This window comes from Schistosoma mansoni (genome assembly GCF_000237925.1).
Source record: "Schistosoma mansoni, WGS project CABG00000000 data, supercontig 0227, strain Puerto Rico, whole genome shotgun sequence".
Classification (NCBI taxonomy): Eukaryota; Metazoa; Platyhelminthes; class Trematoda; order Strigeidida; family Schistosomatidae; genus Schistosoma; species Schistosoma mansoni.
The window spans coordinates 223,465-246,244 of NW_017386093.1; the positions used below are offsets into that span (position 1 = coordinate 223,465).

At 38.0% G+C, this 22,780-nt stretch overlaps 1 protein-coding gene across 1 annotated transcript in view; it reads left to right on the forward strand.

Annotated features, from left to right (window-relative positions):
* Smp_104500 (phospholipid-transporting atpase) overlaps positions 1–22,780 on the forward strand; it is a gene marked incomplete at its 5' end in the record, with an annotated part of 95,906 nt that overhangs the window by 39,903 nt on the left and 33,223 nt on the right. Inside the window, 7 exons of the mRNA XM_018792661.1 lie at positions 2,083–2,202; positions 9,531–9,615; positions 10,512–10,651; positions 11,134–11,272; positions 14,470–14,624; positions 20,104–20,186; positions 21,571–21,679. Of these exons, the coding sequence (XP_018644491.1) occupies positions 2,083–2,202; positions 9,531–9,615; positions 10,512–10,651; positions 11,134–11,272; positions 14,470–14,624; positions 20,104–20,186; positions 21,571–21,679 (831 nt within the window). The remainder of the gene's footprint in view (positions 1–2,082; positions 2,203–9,530; positions 9,616–10,511; positions 10,652–11,133; positions 11,273–14,469; positions 14,625–20,103; positions 20,187–21,570; positions 21,680–22,780) is intronic.

Below are 22,780 nucleotides of genomic sequence, written 5' to 3' on the forward strand. Positions count from 1 at the left end.
TCTAATCTTAGTACTGCGCCAGACCAATGATGTTCGATCGGTATGAGCAGCCTAGCATCCTTATTGATTCTTTGATCTCCTAGCCCGTCCAGTTGAGTCCAGAACGCCAATAACAGCTCCCACTATGCGAATCATTTGCTTCAAGCATACTTGGTTTTTATACTATGCGAACAGACCGCATTACACCATAAAATAGGAAATAACATTTATACAAGTTCAAGCCAAAAAGTGGCTGTGAACGTGGGAGGTGGTTATCTATAAACTGAACAGAATTTAGGAACAGTAAATCGTATAATAATATTCTATAGGTCAAAACGAAGCTTATAATAAGGGGAATATAGATATACATAGTCTAATTACTAAACAGTTTAACAACAGGAATATATATATATATATATATATATAATATTCGTCCATTAATAAATCTCCAAATTTACCGGTAGTTTAATCTTCACTAGGATATAACAATATGGTTCACATGTATTCATCTTCCTCTAGATCTGGAGTTTTATATGTTTCATCATCCTTTATTCCATAAATTCATTTTTTTCTACTTGAATCATATTCTTCGTCTAATCTTGTTTTTTTTATCATTACTGATATCTGCAACTGCCATCTACATAATTTCATGTTACTTTAGCGACGTACTGTAACGATTTGTGTCGATAAACATCTCTGTACTATCTCTATGTTCATTATGATTAGCTTGATTGATCGAATTTCCATAGTGTTTATAGTAGCCGATTTTAAAATGCTATTACGTTTTATAATGGTCAGTTTGTAAAGAGTTAGACTGAGTTGGGCTGATTGTCATCAGGTTGACGATGTGTCTTTCTGTTGTGTATGGAGAAAAGGAAAATGACCAATTAAAAGTAAACTGAACACTCACTGTTTTATATATATTTAATTCATTTTTTTGATTTCATTGAAACAAGCTTTTTTTAGGAATTTCATTAAAGACGGAATAAGCTAATTGTTGTTTTGTCCTGTCATTATTCTTATTTACACATGCAAAAATTGGTACAAAGAGGTGCCAAATAGACATACGCCACATGAATCATTTGATTTTTGTGAGGGATGAGATACTGCCTGAGTGCTCAAACGGAAGCAGTTGGTTTCCTTAGGGGGGCCACACCTCGAGCCTTTGACCTAAAGGTCTGATCCACAAGTCAGTAGAGCAACGTAACGAGATGCAGTCCCATGGTAGCCGGTGACCAACAATTGGTTCATATACCATTTGTTTCCTCAGGATTCTGGAGCCCATGTGCACCATTGGTTTGGAATCAGGGTTTTCCAACTCCTCTAGGTGGTTCCCCTTATCCACCGACCCAGTCAAATCTCTGGACATTCGCTTTTCGTATACTTCGTGTGTTGATTTACTTAGATGGTGATATGATGATGGTGTATCGGCTATAGAATGTTGGACTATTGACATAAAGCCTCTTATGTGACTGTGATATGATGCTTTGCGAATGAATGTATCAAGTTCAGAGGATGATGCTCTTTTAGGAGTACTAGGATTAAGATTATATAACTGAAATTCTAGTGTTTCAAAATTCTAGATTTTTTGCAATGTTACCGTTTTCCTTTTGAAATATCTATTTTCATTTAAAAAAGCTGAATCACGGTTGACTGATATTTGATTAGTTTAGTACTACTCTTCTGTACAATATCTGGATTTTAGTCCGTTTGAAAATACAGGTGAATATCAAAACATTCGATCAACATCCTATTATTTTGAGAAACTGCTCTGGTTTAATCTTGAATACCAGCAAAGCACAAACTTTTACCATTATGTATATACATACTGAACAAGTTATTAGTTACTTTGACTCAGCTGGGTTAATGATATGTTAATGTTCAAACTGGTAAGTAGATACTTAGATTCATTGTGAGTATAAATACAGTATTATGCGAGGACGCATGTATTTACTTCATAAAGCCCTACATAGAACGTAACCTACAACTAGACACCATTCAAAAACTTCATGAACATATTTAAAGCCATAATTTTGTTTCCTCGTTTGATAGATCTATTTATATAGTTTGTATTTCCTCTTTTTTTTAAATAAAATAATATAGCGCGGTGTTGAGAAACATTATGGAATATTGCACGTACTTGATTTTACCAGTTTTCGTAAGCGTATGGGTGTTGTAGTTCGTGAACCTAATGGACGTATTTCTGTAATGGTCAAAGGAGCGGTAAGGGTGAATTTACATGTCTTCTTTTCTAATTAAGAAAAAATAATCATACTATGTCTTATTTAGCTTTTCTGCCAATGTATTTATTCTCAATCACAGACATGTGACATCCCAAAACTGTAATCAACCGACTATGCTCGAACATGCATTGCATATGTATATGCCTGGACACTTTGTAATTTAATATGAAGTAGCACTTAATAGTGGTATAGTAGGAGGGTGACTCAGTCAACAAGTTGAATAAGTTCATATAATCATGAATTTTCGACTTATGCTGTATCGAAATGATTAAAACATTCTGGTCTATAATGTTAATGAGTATCTTCAAATCGATTCAGTATCGTCAGCCTATGCCTACATGAAATTTGAAATACTTCGCCTTTACATAGCTCATTCTATTGTCCCAATTGTATTCTGCTACCTGGGTGTAGAGATCGGAGTTGAACACCGTAATAACTCAATGGAGCTTTATTGGCTGAAATTCTTTTTGCCCTAGGTCCTGTGATAATAACAGGCAAGGTAATTGAAAAACAGTAGAAAGAAAACAAATAAGGTCGTGATTCGGGTTTGCTGTGGACTTCTTTTTTGCGACGAACCGGCCTTCTTGTGCTTCCTGACTTCTGTCTTTATTTAAATTCATAAAGGGAACTAACTGCATGAAATTTTAGTGGATGTCCAATTATGATCAGTTCGTGATGTAAACCATGAAGTTCAGTAATTTCCATAAACTCTCTGTGCTATATACATTCTCTTGTTTCAGTCTTATGGATTAATAATAAAATTTGACAGAAATATATAATCTATATTTGAAGCTAGAATGATTCTTAGTACACGCCTGACAGTGTAATAATAATGATAGCAACAGTCATTGTAAGGTAGTGGTTCAAGGTAGTCGACAGAAAACCCCACTTGACCTAGGTTTCGTACTATTTGATACTCGTCAGTGTAATGTACCTATAATCATGAGTTAACTAATGTTGCCGTATCACCCAGCTTTACAATCGGAGATGTTACCACTGACTTATTCAGGCCATGATTGACCACCTGTAGGACTGATATTTATTTGCGATTGACTGATCACTGAATAGATACCAATGTCATATATATCAAGTCCTTAGTGCTAGTTGAATCTTGTCAATCAAGTTGCAATCAGATCTCTAGTCTAAGTGACTCTACATCACATGAAACATGTCGATAATTAAGGTTGGCGGAACCAACAGTTCCATCAGGATGAAATGTAAATGTTGCCGACGTTTGTCAAAAAGCACAAAACCTAGGCCAAGAAGGGTTTCCTGTCGACTTCTTCTAACCACCCATCACTTAGACTTGTGGCCACATCACAATTCAATCAACCGGTTTTCATGCACTAGATGCTGATCAGTGATCAGTCAATTGTAAATAGTAGTAGTCATTTCGAAAAAAATTATTCATTAAATATACCACTTTTAGTACTGAAATGTTTACTGTTTCGCTCGGTGAACATTATTAAAATAAAACAGTCCAATGTATTTTTCTCAGGTTCAAAGTCTTTTCTTAAAAAAAACTGATTTACACATTTTGATATTGGTATCGGTTCACAAATTGTTGATCGTTCTCATCACAGTTTGATTACAGTTATGATGTACCACTTATAACCGGGGAGAATATTACAGTTGTTTTTATTTTAGTATGGAGCTCCTCATTATTAGTGTATGTTTACGATCTGTTCAAGGGTCGAAATCAGTACGTTCCGGCCTCCACTTTACTGAAATTGTTAATTCAACAAATTGGTAACTGTATATGATTGTAACGTGTTTCAACATGCAAACAAAAGGTTTTTAATGAAAATTAATAGCTTAATATTATTCAAATAGTTCTTTTTGAGAAGAGCAAGGACAAGGACTCTAGCAGAATAGCATGAATTCATTTTATATCGTTTGGTTCTGGTCAGGTGCTTACAACCTTGGATATCTAAAACATAATCGAGACATGGGTTCAAATTAATTACATGAAAGAGTTTAGTTGGAAGTTACGTTGAAAGTACATTAGTATTATATAGCAAGTGTGTAAATAAATTCAATAGACGAAATATCGTTAATATTATATCTTATGTAAAAGAACATTCCACACCGTTGATTGTGTCAAGAGTTCAAACGGCCAGAATACACGTGATCACACCATGAGTTAACGCTGATAGTAATAAAATGAGTAAAGCTCAGTTGATAAAATAAGATTACTAATTTGGAAGACAGTCGAAATAAAGAAAAAAACCTCAAGTACAAGAAAAAGTCGAAAAATTGTTCTAAGATGCAACGAAGCAATATTTGTCACTAAGTCAAAGAAAGATTAGTAACCATCACTTTTTGGACACATAAATCGGGTTTTTGACACTCGATAACAATATTCGACGAATATTGTTTCCAAAGAACATCTGACAGCCTTTAGAAACATTGAAGGTAACCAGATAAAGGTTGAGGTGTTGTCCTTATGAGTACAGCTGATTATATCACTAAGACGATGTCGATTTTGGACGACCAACTGAGATTCAAGATACATAAACCCAAACTAGATTTAAATAATTCAGCAGGGAAACAAATAGCAATAGTATGTCTATTAGGTCTAATTATGACAGATTTTTCATGAGGTATCTTGAAATTACGGTGCCTAAACAAGCGATTAGCAAATGGACGGAATACTTTAAATATTTTGATGATACGTCTATTGTTTGTAACAGTAAACAGCATGCAATCTACCTGTTAGAACTCTTCAACAATGTTCATCCTAACATACAATTTACTATGCATCACAAAGAGAATGACGTGTTCCGCTTTCTTGATATTACCATAAAACGTATGGGAGACAGGACAGTTCAAGAATGGTCGACCAATAAAATGAACACCTCGCTTTATCCCACCGATCTGCCTCAAGGTCTCAACAAGTACGTAGCTAACACAAAAATTACCCACGAAAAGTTTGTTTGTGACAGGCCCCAAGCAGTTGTCTCATGGTCTCACTCTCAGGTCACTAAGAATAGATGTTAGCCACTTTACTTTTCATATACATCCAAAAGAACCACTCCACGAAAAGCGACTACTATTAAATTCACATATCAAATATATTAGATGACGGAAAAATATATTAAGGAAGAAAACTAATCGCTAACATGCAGGGATGAATATAAATGTCATCAGAACGAAGAATTTCGATAAATATACATATTTTAATTATTTACAAGTTATATGCCTATAGAAGAGGAATTTTATTGTAAAATTAAATATTTTGGGCTGATAGCTCTTTTGAAGTGATGTGTCCACTGAACAAGATGATTCAATTAACGTAGCTTTCATCAGCATTCTAGACAACATCTCATCTTGAACAAACACAATAACATAAGTCCAATCTATAAAGCTATGAAGAACGGATTAATCAATCACAAGACTAGAGGTTGATCGAGGAAAACAATCAACGAAAATGCAAGGGCAACAAATGAAGACAACCAATCTGAACCAAAGGCAACGAAACGCACTGATATGGCACTTATGGAATTATTGGAAAGCGCACTTCTCCAGGAATTAGGCATTGAAGATGTTGTTCTCCAAAATGACAATGGAGACTCCCTTCAATTGAAAAATGTAGCTCGGAGAACTTAACAACACTACTAAAACCACATCACTTGAACTGCTAATGGTACTAAATAACCCGAGTATTAATTAATTTACCAACAAATTAAACTACAATAATCGACTTTATGCTTTATCTTAATACAATAATACACAATATAAGAGAGTTGAAATTATCTGATTGATCAATAAGCTCATCTCAAATGAACAAATGAATTTCATTTAATAAGAAACTAAAAACAGCTGTCGACTGGTGCAAAAGATATTGGCGTCCCATAAAAAAATATTTAAAAAAAACAATTTGCACATATTATTGATCATTATGAAAACTCAGAAATTTGTACGATACATACGAATCATCATCAATTCACAATAACCATTGATATTTTTCAATACATGCTTATAAAAGGCATTTTAAGTGTTGTACACTCTACTTTTCGCGTTAAAGGCGTTTTATGGAGATTAGTTCAATTTGTGTGTTGTATAACGGATAAACATATTTACCAGGTTCTATGTTACTTATGCCTGACTAACACTGTTAAAGAGACTGTCGTCATACTAAACAATTATCCAGTACTCTCTGGTTGCTTCAAGTCAAGTTTACTGGGTGCATGGAAACTGTTATTTGAATTGAAAAATCTCATCAAGATGATAAAAACAATGTATTATCAGTACAGCTTATCAACCACTTACCACATTATATAAACCAATACTCCATCGTTCAAACACAATTTGACCAGAAAATCCACTTAATATGGCAAACCAAAATTGTATTAAATAAAGACAAACATTTTTATAGAACGAATAAAGTATTAATTTAGTCAATCGATTATAGTTCCATGCACCATGTACCAAAAGTAATTTATTTAAGAAACGGAATTGGGCTATTGCATAGTCTGATGCACATGCTGCTTGTCTGCCTTCCATGCCGCTTATCCCAACACCAACATGAGCTGCCTACAAAAAATAAAGACGGAGATAAAGATTAGAAATGAAATGCCATGAGATTTTATGTAGTCTTCCAAAAAAGTAGTATATTTCGTGAAGATTTATTGTTTTGCTATAAATTGTCGACAACTAAACTAAGAAGGGATTGTTCAATACAACTTGATGAGATTCACCAACAAGAGTCCTGTAATACTCCTCTACCAAAAGTGGACTATCTTGATGATAGTCCAGCGTCTGAAAACTTAACCGATGATATGCTTCGCGACTGGGAAGATTCACCTTGAGTTGAGGTCGAGATAATCTTAACACTTATTTGTCGAGCTGCAGTTTTATGACCCAACCCAGACACCTGTATGGGGTAAAATCGAGTGGGGATAAACTCCAGTTGTCAAGTCATCTAAGTGTATCGTAGTCAGTAATTACGGTCGTGTTCTCGTTTATGTAGTCACTTAATTTTAGATATTTTGGAGTAATTTCTATTATAGAGTTCATTGGAAGTGTGGGGATTGCGATGTCGTGAATAATAATTTCTACTTCATTTTAATTAGCTGTCAGGTGTAAGGCAAATGAAAGTGGAGTTTATCTCTGGTCCTAAAACCTTGACCACACATCGACATAATTACAAAGCCATAAGTGGAAAAGAACTACGTGATCGGTCTGTAGTTAATAACCAATAACCTGAGGAGGGAAGAGCATTTCCGAAATTTCAGTTCTGTTCAATACGTACATTGTTGAAACAAACAGACACGATAACTCACCAGCCGTTTTCATCTAAAACTCATAACGGAATCGAACATGATACTTTAATAAGAAACCGCGATTAACGTTGTCGTTAATCAAGTCAAGTTTGAGAGACATTAACTTACTGAACTAAAACGAATGAAGACCTCATAATTCACCGCAAATTAATCGGTGTTAAAAATATAGGTCACTGGCTATGGACATGCTACTCGAACAATACCGAAGGTACATTGCGAGATTTGATAGTTCTATACCATGTCTGATCATTAATGCGCATTTAGTGGGGAAGTTTCAATCAACAACGAAAAAATCTGTCCATTTCATCAGGGATTTTTTAATAACTCCCTGAAATGAGCCCACTTCGTTTAGAAGAATATTCTTTTAATCACATAACACATTTGGATTACCAGATAAATGGTTAGTTATCAACATGGGGTTGTGTAGATTGTTGAATTTCATTAAAACCTCAAAAATATCAAAGTCAGACAACCCGTAAAGACCTGAAAGCATTGGGTAGCCGTTTCGTCGTAGCATGAGACACTTCAACGGTAATCATTAACCACTCCGTGGCCGAGAATTGAACCCACTACCTCTTGTCTAACTTATACACTATTTGATCCCGACTCAGAGGACTAGAGTTGAAGGATTCCTGTGTGAAACTGACGATTCTGAGTTCGATTCCCAGACGACTTTGGTCGTGGAATAGCTCCAGTGAGGAGCTCTATTCTAGAACGGGTATTTACAAGTTTTGATGAACATTTTTTCAGAAGAGCCTATGCTTCCGGGGACTGAGTTCTGCGTAATTAATTACACAGCACTACATCTAATGGAGGCCGATACTTAAAGTAGATGCAATGAACGTATTCAAAATAATCAAAAAACAATTCAATTGTACATTGTTAAGATTTTTCGAAGTCCCAGAAATTGTGGCTGCCAAGATAAAACTGAAGCCAAAGAAGCACTGGACAACTGGGGAAACAGCATTACAAAGGTTTGAGAGTCTTCTTTCGAGATGCTGACAAACACGACGAATTCAAGATAGCTCTCAGTAGCAGGTTCAAAGCCTTACACAATCTACTCAAAGATGAAACTTCTATAGAGGAAACTGGAAAGCGATTAGATAATAACTAACTTAAACGTGTCGGAAGGTTCTCGATCTCAAGAGGTATCATCATAAGGAATGGATCTCCATTGAAATCCTGGGCAGAATTCAAGCTAGGAAAAACAAGAAGACAGCGGTCGAACGAGAGCAGAGAAAGCCAAGACACAGACCGAATACACAGAAGTAAACAAACAGGTGAAGAAGAATATTAAAGCCGACAAGCGGAAATACGTGCAAGACCTAGCAATAACAACAGAAAATGCTACAACATAAGGAAATATGAGACAACCATGTGACACAACGGAAAAACTAACAGGAAAATAAGGTAAGTTAGAGGGACCAGTTAAAGACAAAGAAGGCAAGGCGATCACTGAGATTCAAGAGCAGAGGAAAGGATAGGTAGAACTTTTCGAAGAACTCACTGGACATGGAAGCAACACACACATACCTTCCTGTATATGTCACTCCACCAAAGATCGAAGAAATCAGCATGGCCATCAGACAAATCAAGAGTGGGAAAGGAGCACGACCCGACAATATACCCACTGAAGTCAGGCATAGAAGTAACTGAAAACATGCTCCACATTCTATTCAGGAAGATTTGGGAGGAAGAACAAGTGCCAACGAACTGGGAAGTAGGATACCTCATCAAGATACTAAAAAAAGATCTCAGAAACTGTGAGAAATACAGAGGTATCGTGGTGCGTATACTTATATCCACATAAGTAGTATGTAACGATAGTCAGGTATCGAACGCTACCTTTTTTGGCAAATATAATGCCGGCAAGTAATGGTCCTAATTTAGTTTTGAAAATCAACAATAGAGTATTTCAAACATTTGCTAAATAAGCGATATGAACGTTGAAAGCAACTTGACTTTCACTATCATTTTACATTTCAAACCGTTTGAAATTGTTATTGTTGCTTTTACATTACAGGATACTGTTATATTTGAACGGTTGGCCAGCACTAGTCTATTCGCTCAGTCAACTATGGATCATCTGGAAAATTTCGCTAAAACTGGTAAATTGTTTTGTTCTTGTTTTACGTGTTAATGAATGTACATTTTCTGATAAGGTATCCATTTATCCACCAAATCTATTGTCTAATTTTATTTCGACTCACCAATTACACAGATTTATATGTTTTAGCCATGTCCGAGACGGGAGGCCTAATGATACCAGACCATTCAATATTAAGTTGAGGAGTATCGCCAGTATCTGCCAATTATTAGTTTTGTCGATAAACAGTCTAGTGCTTTAGCCACTGAAACCTCCGTTTTGAAATTATTATTATTAGTACTATCATATTCGCGAAAATAAAATTAAATTGTTAAACAAAACTTGCGAGCTAATTTTGATACTCAAGATCTACGGAAAACGAAGAATGAATTCACCTGCACGATTGCAATTAATTTTTACCCGTACCACTGGACATCACCAATCATTGTTTACAATAATGACACATTTCAACACGCTAGTTTGCATCTAATAGCAGAAATCAGCTTAATTGTCGATGGGTTCATAGACTAGCACCATATTTTTGGTTTGTCTTTTTCTAACTTTCTTCCAACCTACTCATACATCGGCGAACGTGTCATGATATGTAGTGGTTGGACATACGCAACTCATGTTCATAAAATACTTTTATTTATTAGGGCTGTTGTATTCTGACACAATTGTCAATGTCCTGTGACTTGTTTTTGTCATGTGAATCACCGGTCTGTATGTCCGTGTCTCATCTGATTCCTGTACTGCTTCTGGTCAACACAATGTCTCTATTTGCCATCCTCTTTTCACCCCTTCTACTAAGATCAGTAAAATTGTGTAACGATTGGTATATTGATCCTTGGAATGTTTCAACGTATAATAATCATAATTTTTACTGTGAAATCAAGTATTTTGATTTTTATATTTCAGGTCTACGAACGTTATGCATCGCATGGACTGAAGTTGATCCAGCATTTTATAATAAATGGGTAGCAAATTTTTACAAAGCTAGCACAGCATTAAATGATCGTGAAGCTAAGCTAGAATTGGTTGCTAATGAAATTGAACAAGTTAGTTAGTTAATCTTCTGCTCTCCATGTTTGTTTATCTCCCATTTGCCTTATTTTACGCTCAGCAATATATATATATATATATATATATATATATATATATTGTCAGCCATAATGTGGCGAGTGTTGGGTAAGTGCTTAAAACTGTCATTTTTCAGTCATTACATCACAGGTACAAACTTCTGTTCAGTCAATCATAGGACATTATAACGTTTTTCAAGTCAACTTCATAAATATGTGCATGGTAAATGATTTATCATGTATATGTTTGTATAATGGATTTAAATCCACGCTTCATGTGATTTCTCGTGATACTACTCGATTGTCTTTGATCGAAGTCAATGAAGAGGGCATATAACCCACCCTCTCTTTCTTTGTTTTGGTACTTAGTCGTTTGTTATACATATTTGATCGTGATATTTATCGCTTTTACATATTAATCAGATTTCAATTTTTAAGAGAACTCATCTTTCGTTCAACAGAATCTTCAACTTCTTGGAGCAACTGCCATTGAAGATAAATTACAAACAGGCGTACCACATACTATATCTAATTTAATGAGAGCTGGTATTTCTATTTGGGTTCTGACTGGAGATAAACAAGAAACAGCTATTAATATTGGTGAGTACTGTTTTCTATATGTGTCTGTGAGTTTTCATCTCGCGTCTTGTTTGTCGATCAGTTAGTTTGCCATGGGACACTAACTTCTAAGTAGATAGTTTTTTTAAAAATTTGTTGTCATTGTTAAATAGTGACGTGATGGACAAGTGAGTTGTTTTAGTGATGAAAACTGAAATGCTTGATTTCACCTTAGTTGATAGTTTCCCTCATGAGGCTGAACTAGTATATACTAACTTCAAAAGGGACAACCACTTGAAGCCGGTGACATACGGTCTTTTAGCAAGTAGTTTTTTGTGTGCTAATGTACCCTTAACTCCTTACGACTGTAGATGCAATCCATGGGACAAGGTGGAATATACCATTTTCGAGCTTGACGTTTTCCAACCCCTACTGACCTACCTAGTGAATTAAAACTTAGGAAAACTAACGTTTTAGCTAATATAGTTCAATTAAGTTATCACGATACGCATACCTAATCACCACGTCAAAGTAACAGGTATGATTGAACGAGTACTTACTTAATAGCTTTATAATGTAGAACCACCAGCTAACGTCCTAAATGCCAAAAATCTCTAGCTCCCAAACCTTTGTAAACAACACAGTCAATTCCTCAGTCAGAAAGTCACCATCATCTTTAGAAAGAGCCGGGGGTAAGTCATCTGGTCCCGGTGATTTGTAGCGTTTCAAGAGTTTGAGTTCCTTGCGGACTTCCGCATCATTTGGTGGATTAGTCGTCACTGGCTATGGAGGGCGAGTCAATCTGATCGATGTTGCCGGAGCAGCAGGCCGGTTGAACTGCCCTTCGAAGAATTCCGCCCATCGTCCAAGACGTCGATAGGTGTTAGTGATTGATATCCCGTCATCCTCACAGATTGTTTCACTCACACCAGACTTCTTGCTGCCAGTGGCTCGGATGAGTTGAAAGAGCTTCCTGCAGTTGCCAGATTCAGCTGCTGCTTCTAACTCATTGGCACGTTCTAACCACAAAGCTTCTCGGTCGTTACGCAAGCTTTGCGAAATTTCGTTGCGTAACAGCCTTCGTTTGTGGTCAAACTCACGGTCACCCGGAGTAGATCGACGGGCTTGGATCAGTTGTAAGGAGCCCGAAGAAGCCCAGTGCTTCTAAGCGGGATGTTCCGCAAAACCACAAGCGATTTCGCTCGCCGTTTCCATGGCGTCGTGCAATTGCAACTAATGCTCATCCATACTTTTCGGTGGGAGAGTATCTAGCGTAGAAGCTAGCTCAGTTTGATACTTACTTGCAACAGAAGTTGCAACCAGTTTACTAACATCAATCTTTTGATGACGGTCAATTTGTTGGTCACTGACAAGTAAGGTAAGATTTGCGCAGACCATGGCATGATCAGAGTCCAAATAGGTACTCCAAAAGGAACGGAAGTCTTGTACACAACAACGCCAGCGGTAGCTGGTCGCGATGTGATCAATCTGAGTCCGGGTTTGAGGTGCAGAGGGAGGACGCTAGGTGGTCCATCGGCGACGACTGTGCCGGTAGTTAGTGCAAGCCAGAAACAGGTTGTGGTCTGAGCACAGTTGCAGTGGACGGTCACCGTTATCTGACCTGCGGCCAACAAGTTCTCACCGACCACCTAAACGACTCTCTTCTATGCCTTGACGCCCGACCTAAACATTCAGGTCTCCGGATAGTACTACAATATCTGTCAAACACACTTTATGTAGAAGAACTGTTAACTGATGGTCAAATTCATCCTTAGTTGCACCGGGGCTGCAATCTGTCGGAGCATAAGCGAAGATGACGAAAAGACATCGTATCTCAAGCCGATTTCTTGTCATTGTAATGGAGCTTTCTAATCTCACAGCACATGAACGACTGTTTATGAGGATCCAATGGACTATTGCTGCCTCAGCTCTCGCGCTTATTGCGACGCTAGCAAGACCAGACTATGATGCTAAAACGTCTCCGGATAAATTCACGTAAAACAAACATTTTGAAGCGACAGATGGAGAGCGAATTTTTAGTGCTTCACCAGAGTCTTGAATACGGGTCTCGGATAGACGACAGACGTCAACATTAAGACTTTCCAAAGACATAGCCAGCCTTATCTGTTGTCCGATCTGCATTAGTGTGTGAACGTTGAAGGAAGCCAGTTCGAACGGCGTACGTAATTTCAGAAAAACTGGTTCAGTATTCGTATTTGGTAAAAGCATTCACTTTGGACCAGACAGTGACTGGAGATCGTTTCGATAGAACAGAGTTTCGACCATGAGCGAGCTACTGCATAAGTTGGAAAGTAAGGATACACAAATTAAGAATATAATGGAGTGAATAAGCTTGGTAAACAATAATAATAATAATAATAATAATAATAATAATGTAAATTGTCTGACTTTTAGTATGAGGGAAAATAGCATTGTGGGCGGAAAGCTTTATTTCATTTGTTTGCGCGAGGGCTGTGATACTACACGAGTGTCCAGATCGAAGCAGGCGGCTTTTTTAGAGGGCCACAACTGGAGCCTTCGACCTAGAGGTCTATTCCACAAGGCAGTGGTGCAAGGTTAAGAGATGCAGTCCCATGGTAGCCAGTGACCAATTGTTTCATACACCATTTGTTCCCTCACGATCCTGGAGCCCATGTGCACCATTGGTTCGGAATCAGGGTCTTCCGATTCCCCTAGCTAAACCCTCTATATCCACCAACCCGGTTAAAGCCTCTGCCACTGAAGTCCTACTCACTGCCTTCTCGTGTCACTACTGTTGTTTACAAAATTGAGAGGACGAAAACCAGATGCTCGGCTCTCTATCTGGGTCGGTGGACACGGTTACCCCACCTAGGGGAGTTAGAAAACCCTGATTCCAAACCAATGGTGCACATGGGCTCCAGTATCCTGAAGGAACAAATAGCGTATGAATCAATCGTTGGTCATCGGCTACCATGGGACTGCATCTCCTTTACGATGCTCCACTGCCTTGTGGATCAGACCTTTAGCTCAAAGGCTCCAGGTGTGGCCCCCTAAGAAAACCACCTGCTTCAGTTTGAGCATCTGGGCAGTATCACAGCCTTCACACAAATCTCATTTTATTTGTGCGGCACATATGTATCTGGCGCTTCTTTGTACCAATATTTATGTGTCTAAATAAATAAATCTGTATTGTAAGCTATCACTGCCTCCCCCAATTGTTTACATTTCCTACTTTATTCTTATTTTTTTCCAAATAGGTTATTCGTGTCAGTTATTAACGCAATCTATAAGCTTACTAACTATGAATACCAAGTCGTTGGATCAGACGCGTGAACAATTAGTGAATTTAATTGAAGATTTCGGCGATCGAATACGAATGGAGAATGATTTTGCATTAATCGTTGATGGTCAAGTCAGTGTTCCATCATATTTTTTGGTCATAGAAATATAATAATGTATGTGTGTTGTTCACTCGGTCATCATACTGAATAGTATATCTATCAAATGAAGTAGTAACCTGAGGGTGTACCTGCATATTTGAATAGTGAAAGTCGCATAAGTCAATTAGTCTTACTTAAGAATTATCATGACGTGAATGTGTTAGTTTTGAAGATATTACGAGATTACCTGAAATCGGCAAACGTAACGAAGGATCACTAACACAACGACAAGACAAGCCTACTATTCACTACACCCCAGCCCAGTTAACTAGAAGGCGAAGTATTTTCCACAAGCATTTAAAAGTACGAACAAACAGGCACACAACTCAAACGTATTTATACAGTATAAAAATATCCTTGAGAAGCGTCGCGAAATAGCGTATTCAAAAAGGAAACGAACCAATGACATTTAGGGTCCTTCCAAGTGGGAAATACAATCTGAATGTGAAAATATGCGATTTTGGCTGAAAAACGAGAAGATTAAGTTTCTATAGTAAGATTAAAAAAATGAGACATTTACCAAGTGATTTCTGGAGATCTAGTATCCCAAACAGAATGTATCTGCATCCCAGTGCTATGGTTCACTGACTTTCGACAATAGGATTACTCACTCCTTTTCCATTAACATTATAAACATTATACCAATTGACTATCTGAACTTAGTTCAGACATCCAACTGCCGTATCCTAGTTAGGACAAAGCTCACTTCCTGTATTCCTTCACACACTAAAACTATTCTAGATAATATACAATTTTAACTTATTTCTGTCAAGTTTTCTGCTTGATTACGATTAATATGGTATACAACGTCCGCAGTTGAACGTGTAGAACCTCTTTTCGAAGTCGCAAATCAAAAGGGCGTTCACTGAAGTAAATGTCAAAATGTACAGAAAAGCAGTTGTATTTATAGGTTTTGTTATAGTCTGTAAGCATCATTATAATCCACCCAATCTGCAACAAGAATTTTGTTACGGTATTCTTACCACAGCATACCATTTAGATATTCTAGGAATTCTAGCAGACTGTGATCAGATGGAATCACTTCGCCTCCTTTAGAGCATCTGGAGGCAACATCGCGCTTTCTTGGAGTAGTCTTAACACTTTCACTTTTCGGGATTTCCGGAATTTGATATCCTGTTGAGTTTCATCTGTAACCTTGTCACTACATTACGTTTAAGATTCATTTCTTGTGATGGTTGAATCCTTCTGATCTTGTGTTTTTTCCGTTTTCTGGCTCGTTAGAGCTCTTTCGAAAAGTGTCCATCGATGTGTCAAATGAATGTCCGTCTTGTATGATAACTGTCCTTTCATCCCTGAGCATCTGATTTACATATCTTCTGTACGCGTCATCACTTCCCCGAACCAGGTACAATACTTTAACAGCATTTCCAGCTTTCCATTTGTTTTTACCTTGATATGATCTAATTAGTACTCTTTCTCCCACATGAAAGCTGCGAGTAGGTTCTTTTTTCTTAGATCTGTCTATTCGTCTGAGTGGCAGCATGCTATTGAAGATAGTTCGAATTTTTCCCCCGAACATGCATTCAGATGGAGAACTTCCCCCCCCCCGACATCGAAGGATTAGGGGTAGCTCGATAGGACGCTGAAAATGTACTTACTACCTGCGTTGGTATTTCCTCTTCCCTTCATTCGACGCATTTCTAACGTATTTAAGAGCCTTTCCGCTTGCCCTTTGGACTGTGGGTGCCGCAGTGGAGGTCGTTAATGTGTAATTCTCTTTCCTTATAGAACTACTTAAGTGTCAACGATCTCAATTATGTACCATGAGATCTCCGGAAACCTGAAAAGGCTAAACTAGCCCGATAACATTCGATGGTGTCCCTTCCGCTGTCAGTTTCAGCATAGCGTAAACTTCCGACTAATTGGTGAAAGCATCCATGATGACCAAATAATTTTTATCATGTATAGGGCCAGCAAAATCAGCATACGTTCTTCGTTAGGGATTATCCGGTATCGGTTAAGGTTGTGATTTACATTTTGCAAGATTCTTAGCAGTTTGTAGGCAGGACCAGCAACTGCGGCTTTTTTTCGGTCGTATAGTCCATTGACAGCCAATATTCATAGCTTCGTGTCAATGTCTTTAGTTATTCTCGTATGTCTTTTGTTAAACTGTTTCGAGAATTGATGTTGGAGGATTCCTGAGACTTCAATGCAGTGACCGAACATGACGCATCAGTCAATTATTATTAGTTAACCTCTCCGCCTGTAGCTCCTCCGGGGGCTACTGCCGGTCCCAAGCCCGGGCAAAGGAGGAGGGTTGGGCATGGGGTTAGCGACCCCATCCCGTAGAAAACCAACTCGCTAGAAAAAAGCGCTAACCAGAAAAAATTATTCAAACCATTTAAACTCTGCCCTGGGAATAGAAGGAATTACCGTAAGCCAGAAAGACCAGTGAAAAGGAAGGAAGGCAAAGTAATCACCGACATTGAAGAACAACGAAACAGGTGGGTAGAGCACTTCAAAGAGCTCCTGAATCGACCAGCTCCACTGAACCCACCCAACATCGAAGCAGCACCCACAGACCTCCCAATCGATGTTTGCCCACCAACAATTGAAGAGATCAGCATGGCCATTAGACAAATCAAGAGCAGCGAAGCAGCGGGACCAGACAACATCCCGGCAGAGGCACTAAAAGCTAATGTAGCAGCAACTGCCAAGATACTCCACATCCTCTTCAGTAAGATTTGGGACGAAGAACAAGTACCAATAGACTGAAAAAAAAATTCTGATCAAGATACCAAAGAAAGGCGATCTCAGCAAGTGCGATAACTACAGGGGCATCACTCTTCCCTCAATACCAGAAAAAGTCTTCAACAGAGTATTGTTAAACAGGATGAAGGATTCCGTGGGCGCCCAACTTCGAGATCATTAAGCTGGATTTCGTAAGGATAGATCGTGTACAGACCAAATCGCAACTCTACGCATCATTGTGGAACAATCAATCGAATGGAATTCATCACTCTACATCAATTTCATTGACTACGAGAAGACATTTGATAGAGTGGACAGGACGACACTATGGAGGCTTCTTCGACACTACGGCGTTCCTGAAAATATAGTCAATATCATACGGAACTCCTATGATGGACTAAAATGCCAAATCATCCACGGAGGACAACTCACCGACACATTCGAGGTAAAGACCGGTGTTAGGCAAGGTTGCTTACTCTTACCCTTTCTCTTTCTCCTGGTGATCGACTGGATCATGAAGACGTCAACATCTGGAGGAAATCACGGTATACAGTGGACAGGCAGGATGCAGCTTGACGATTTAAACTCCGCAGATGATCTGGCTCTTCTATCACAAACGCAACAACAAATGCAGGAGAAGACGACCAGTGTAGCAGCAGCCTCAGCAGTAGTAGGTCTCAATATAAACAAAGGGAAAAGCAAGACTATCCGATACAATACAACATGCACCAATCAAGTTACACTTGACGGAGAAGCTTTGGAGGAGGTGAAAACCTTTACATATCTGGGCAGCATCATTGATGAACACGGTGGATCTGATGCAGATGTGAGGGTGCGGATCGGCAAAGCAAGAGCAGCATATTTACAACTGAAGAACATCTGGAGCTAAAACAATTGTCAACCAACACCAAGGTTAGAATTTTCAATACAAATGTCAAGACAGTTCTATTGTGTTTGGCGGAGACGTGGAGAACTATGAAAGTCATTATCCAGAAGATACAAGTGTTTATTAACAGCTGTCTACGCAAGATACTGCGGATCCGATGGCCAGACACTATCAGCAACAAGTTACTGTGGGAGACAACAAACCAGATTCCAGCAGAGGAAGAAATCAGGAAGAAGCGCTGGAAGTGGATTGGGCACACCTTGAGGAAATCACCTAATTGTGTCACATAGAATCCTGAAGGTCAGAGGAGAAGAGGAAGACCAAAGAACACATTACGCCGATAAATAGAGACAGACATGAGAAGAATGAACAAAAACTGGATAGAACTAGAAAAGGAAGCCGAGGACAGAGTGGGTTGGAGAATGCTGGTCGGCGGCCTATGCACCATTGGGAGTAACAGGCGTTAGTAAAGTAAAGTAAGTCTCCGCTAATAATACTGTAACAGTTCGCTTCGGAGCTTAGACGTTGGCTATTTGGTCAGGAGATCACTCTTTATTTCTTTCAAGAAACTACTCTTCACGGTGGCTTCTTTGATAGCTTGAAAAGTTACCTGTAATCTAGAAACCACATCCGGTAATACTCTGTGAACTTTGGCTTCACGTTCTATAGCTGCCACCAATAAGTCTCCCTCTGGTTTTGAATGGGACTAATCTTGACAGAGCCTCTGCTTGTCTAGATTCACTCGTTGTTCGGCACTTCATTTTCAAATCATAGCTCAACTGTGTAGTTCTCCAACGTTATGGACGCTTTGTTGTGTATACTGGAATGGTATTCTTGGGTCTGAAACCTTCGCTTAGTGGTTTGTGGTCTGTTTAACTCATGAACTGACCACTGGGCAGCTTTTTGTGGCTTTTTTCATGGCGGAAATAATGGACAGAGCTTCTTTTTCTATTTGATAGTGGTTTCTTTCTGTCACTCAGCGATCTTGTGGCTTGAGCAGTAGCCTTTTCTGATCTTTGAGGTATGTGAAATAACTGATCCTGTTCTCTTAGTTCGAAGCATCGAAAGCAACCACATTTGGTAGGGCTGTATGTTTTACATAAGGGAAAAGTCTGACGACATCTTTTTTATTCTCATGAAGACTTCTTGAACATCAATCGACTAATTCCATCTATTACTTATCTTCAGTAGATGATTTGGTGATGCACGTAGGTGATGGAAGTCCAAGAAAGAAGATTCCATAGTGTCTGACTTCGCAAAAAAGATCCCTATATGAGTGCATCAGTCAAATCAGACATAATCTTAATAGTGTCGATGTTTTTAGTATCTGATCTTCATTTTTTATCTATTATAAAGCCCAGATAGCGTACTTCTTCCATTCGGAATTTTCATTCCTCAGAACGTACCTGGAATCCGAATTTATCCGTGTGAACACCATATCCACCTTTTCCAAGTCCATTTGGTCTGTGCCTATAATGAGTATATCGTCCAGATAGGTCTAGATGACGCGTGTATTTTGTTGCGTTGTGTTCATGTTGACGCTTTCTTTACTTCATAAAATAGTCGATTATACCGGAACAGTTTTTTATAGACGATTATGGTCAGATTGTGTGTTGTGTATTCAAAGATAGAGTTGCATAGCTTTGTGGTCGATTACATCGATAAACGAATGTAGCTCCAGAGTAAGTTCACAATATGTTGAAATTCACTTCAGTTTTAGCCAAAAGTATACATATTAAAGCATAAAATATTAGCTGTATGGATAGGAAATGAGTTCAACCTTTATTATTAATCAGTTCATATATATATATATATATATATATGTCGAATGCATTTCTTACAAACACTTTCAGACACTGGAGTTTGCATTATTATGTGAATGCAGAGAACAGTTTTTGGACGTTGCTTTATCCTGTAAATCGGTTATATGTTGCAGGCAAGTTGTAAATATATATATATATATATATATATATATATATATATATATATATATATATATAATGTTCACACACTTCGTTAAATAATTGAACATGTAGACAACATCAAATGATTTTCATCTACTGCTTTAATTATTCAAAAATATTGATCATTTACAAACAACATTCGTCGGTGATCAATCCGGTTGTAGTAGTGTATTTTTCGTTGTTTTATAAAGCTCACTAGCTTACAAAATTATTTTTCAATGAGTACTTAAGTTTTGTGTAATTGAGTATGGAAACTCGCGGCGTTTGTATGAAGTGATGATTCTTTTGTACTTGATGTATGCTTGATTTGGAATTCTAAACACAATACGTTTGTTGATGCTAACCTAGTTCTGTTTGGTTCAAATTGCACTGTTTCGGGAATGCCTAGTTAATGCAACAATTCTAATACTTCTCATCATCACAAAACCTCTTCATTAACACATTTTCAGTTTATTTTTCTTAACTCCTTTAGCTGCATATTCCGTTACGATTTTTTATTCTAGCTGAGATAATGTTACTTATTCTTGTTTTACACACGTTTCGCTGAGTTTCTATGTTTTTCATGAACTACATTTACGATGTTGTACTTGACATTTTGTTTTTGACCGCAGCCATATTGATTCGTTCCCCATTTAGCTTATGTAGCTTGAGCTGACTGGAATTGTGCATCTTTTGATTGTGAACGACAGCACACTCTCAGATCTGGGACACCTAGAGTTATAGCAAGTAGTTTAATATATCAGACCACCTTTTAAGACATGGAAGCATTGGACAGTCGTTTTGTCCTAGTATGGGACTCTTCATCAGTACGCACCGGCGATTTCTCACGCAGGACTCAAACACAGGAACTTCCGTCCCATGCGAACGCCTAGCTTCTAAACCACTGAACAAGGATCCAGCAGTGTTAATGTTAACATTACACTTGCACAATGACTGATTGGTCCATCAATCCTTGGACTAGACAAAAAAATACACACAAATCTACCTCTTAGACCTGACATTCCTGCTATGTTGCTGTTGATAAAGTGTGTTTGAAACACTATGTGTATCTCTAAAACATTTTTCATTAGTATATGAAATCACTTCATGTCAGAGTATTTGATTTTATAATATTGGTTAGTAAAGAATACTAAATTATAATTAGATTTAGAAAATACTATCAAAGTTTAATAATTTCCTTGTGTAATTTACACGTGTGTTCAATAGTGTTCAATTTAGCGTAGAAACAATACTGCTAAGTTATTATGATGAAATTCAGTAGTTCGATTTTCTTTCTAAAGGCTGAGAGTGGGAAGGTAACTTTTTACTGGCTAACCATTTCATATTATTTTATTTTTAAAACATATTTTGTTGTAGAGTTAGTCCATGGCAAAAAGCACAGTTGGTAAAATTAGTTCGTCAGTCAATCAAAGATGCAGTCACTCTGGCTATAGGCGATGGAGCGAATGATGTAGGAATGATACAAGTAAGTTTTCTGTTAGTAGTACATTGGTCCTTAGTTTATGTTACGTCTTGTGACCCACTGACCAATATAACGAGCCTACTCACTAATCAGAGTCTTACTTATAACTTGGTCTGTTATTTACTCCGTAGCATTGTGTTTCTGATTTGGCCAATTACACGCCTAACCAGCACCATTAACTTCGAGTCGGCTAATAAGCTCCCATCGGTCCTCTACTAATTAGCTCCTTACTGTGTCCAGTCTTGTGTTTAAACTAAGTAACTAGCCGCACCACACCAGCCAAAAGTGGATGTGAATAGTTACTTACATACTTACGTCTATTACTTGTACTTTTTTGATGGTAGTTGCCCAAGTTTCAGCTCCGTACGGTAGGACCGCCTTGATATTCGTATTGAAGATGCTGACTTTGATTTTGATTGACGGTTGTTTTGGGTTCCATATGTTCTTCAACTATAGGAATACTGTCCTTGCTTTACCAATCCTTGCCTTCAGATCCTACTTGTTTATAGATGATGCTGCCCAGATACGTAAATTTTTTCACCTCTTCCAGAGCTTCTACATCAAATATGATTGGCCTAGTGCTCTCTGTGTTGTGTTGATTTTTTCCCTTGTGTATCTTGAGGCCTATTGCTGCAGAGGTCGACGCTGCACTGGTTGTCTTCACCTGTTGGTGTAGAAGAGCTAGGTCATCCGAGAAATCCAAATCATCTAGTTGCATCCAAACTGTCTATTGTATTCCATGTTTTCCTTAGATGTGGAGGTCTTTACACTCCAACCAACCACCAGAAGAAAGAGGAACGGAGAGAGTAAGCAGGCTTGTCTGACACTGGTTCTACCTTGGATTAAATCTGTCAGCTGTCCTCCATGCACCACTTTGTTGTGTAGCCCGTCGTATGAATTCCTGACGACGTTGACGATCATCTCACGTAAACCATGATGTCGAGAAAGTTTACATAAGGTTCTCCTATCCACTCTGTCAAGTGCTATCTTATAGTCCAGTACGTTGATGTACACTGATGAATTCCATTCAATTGATTGCTCAACAACCACCAGTAGTATCGCGATTTGACCTGTGTACGACCGACCCTTATGGTATACGGCCTA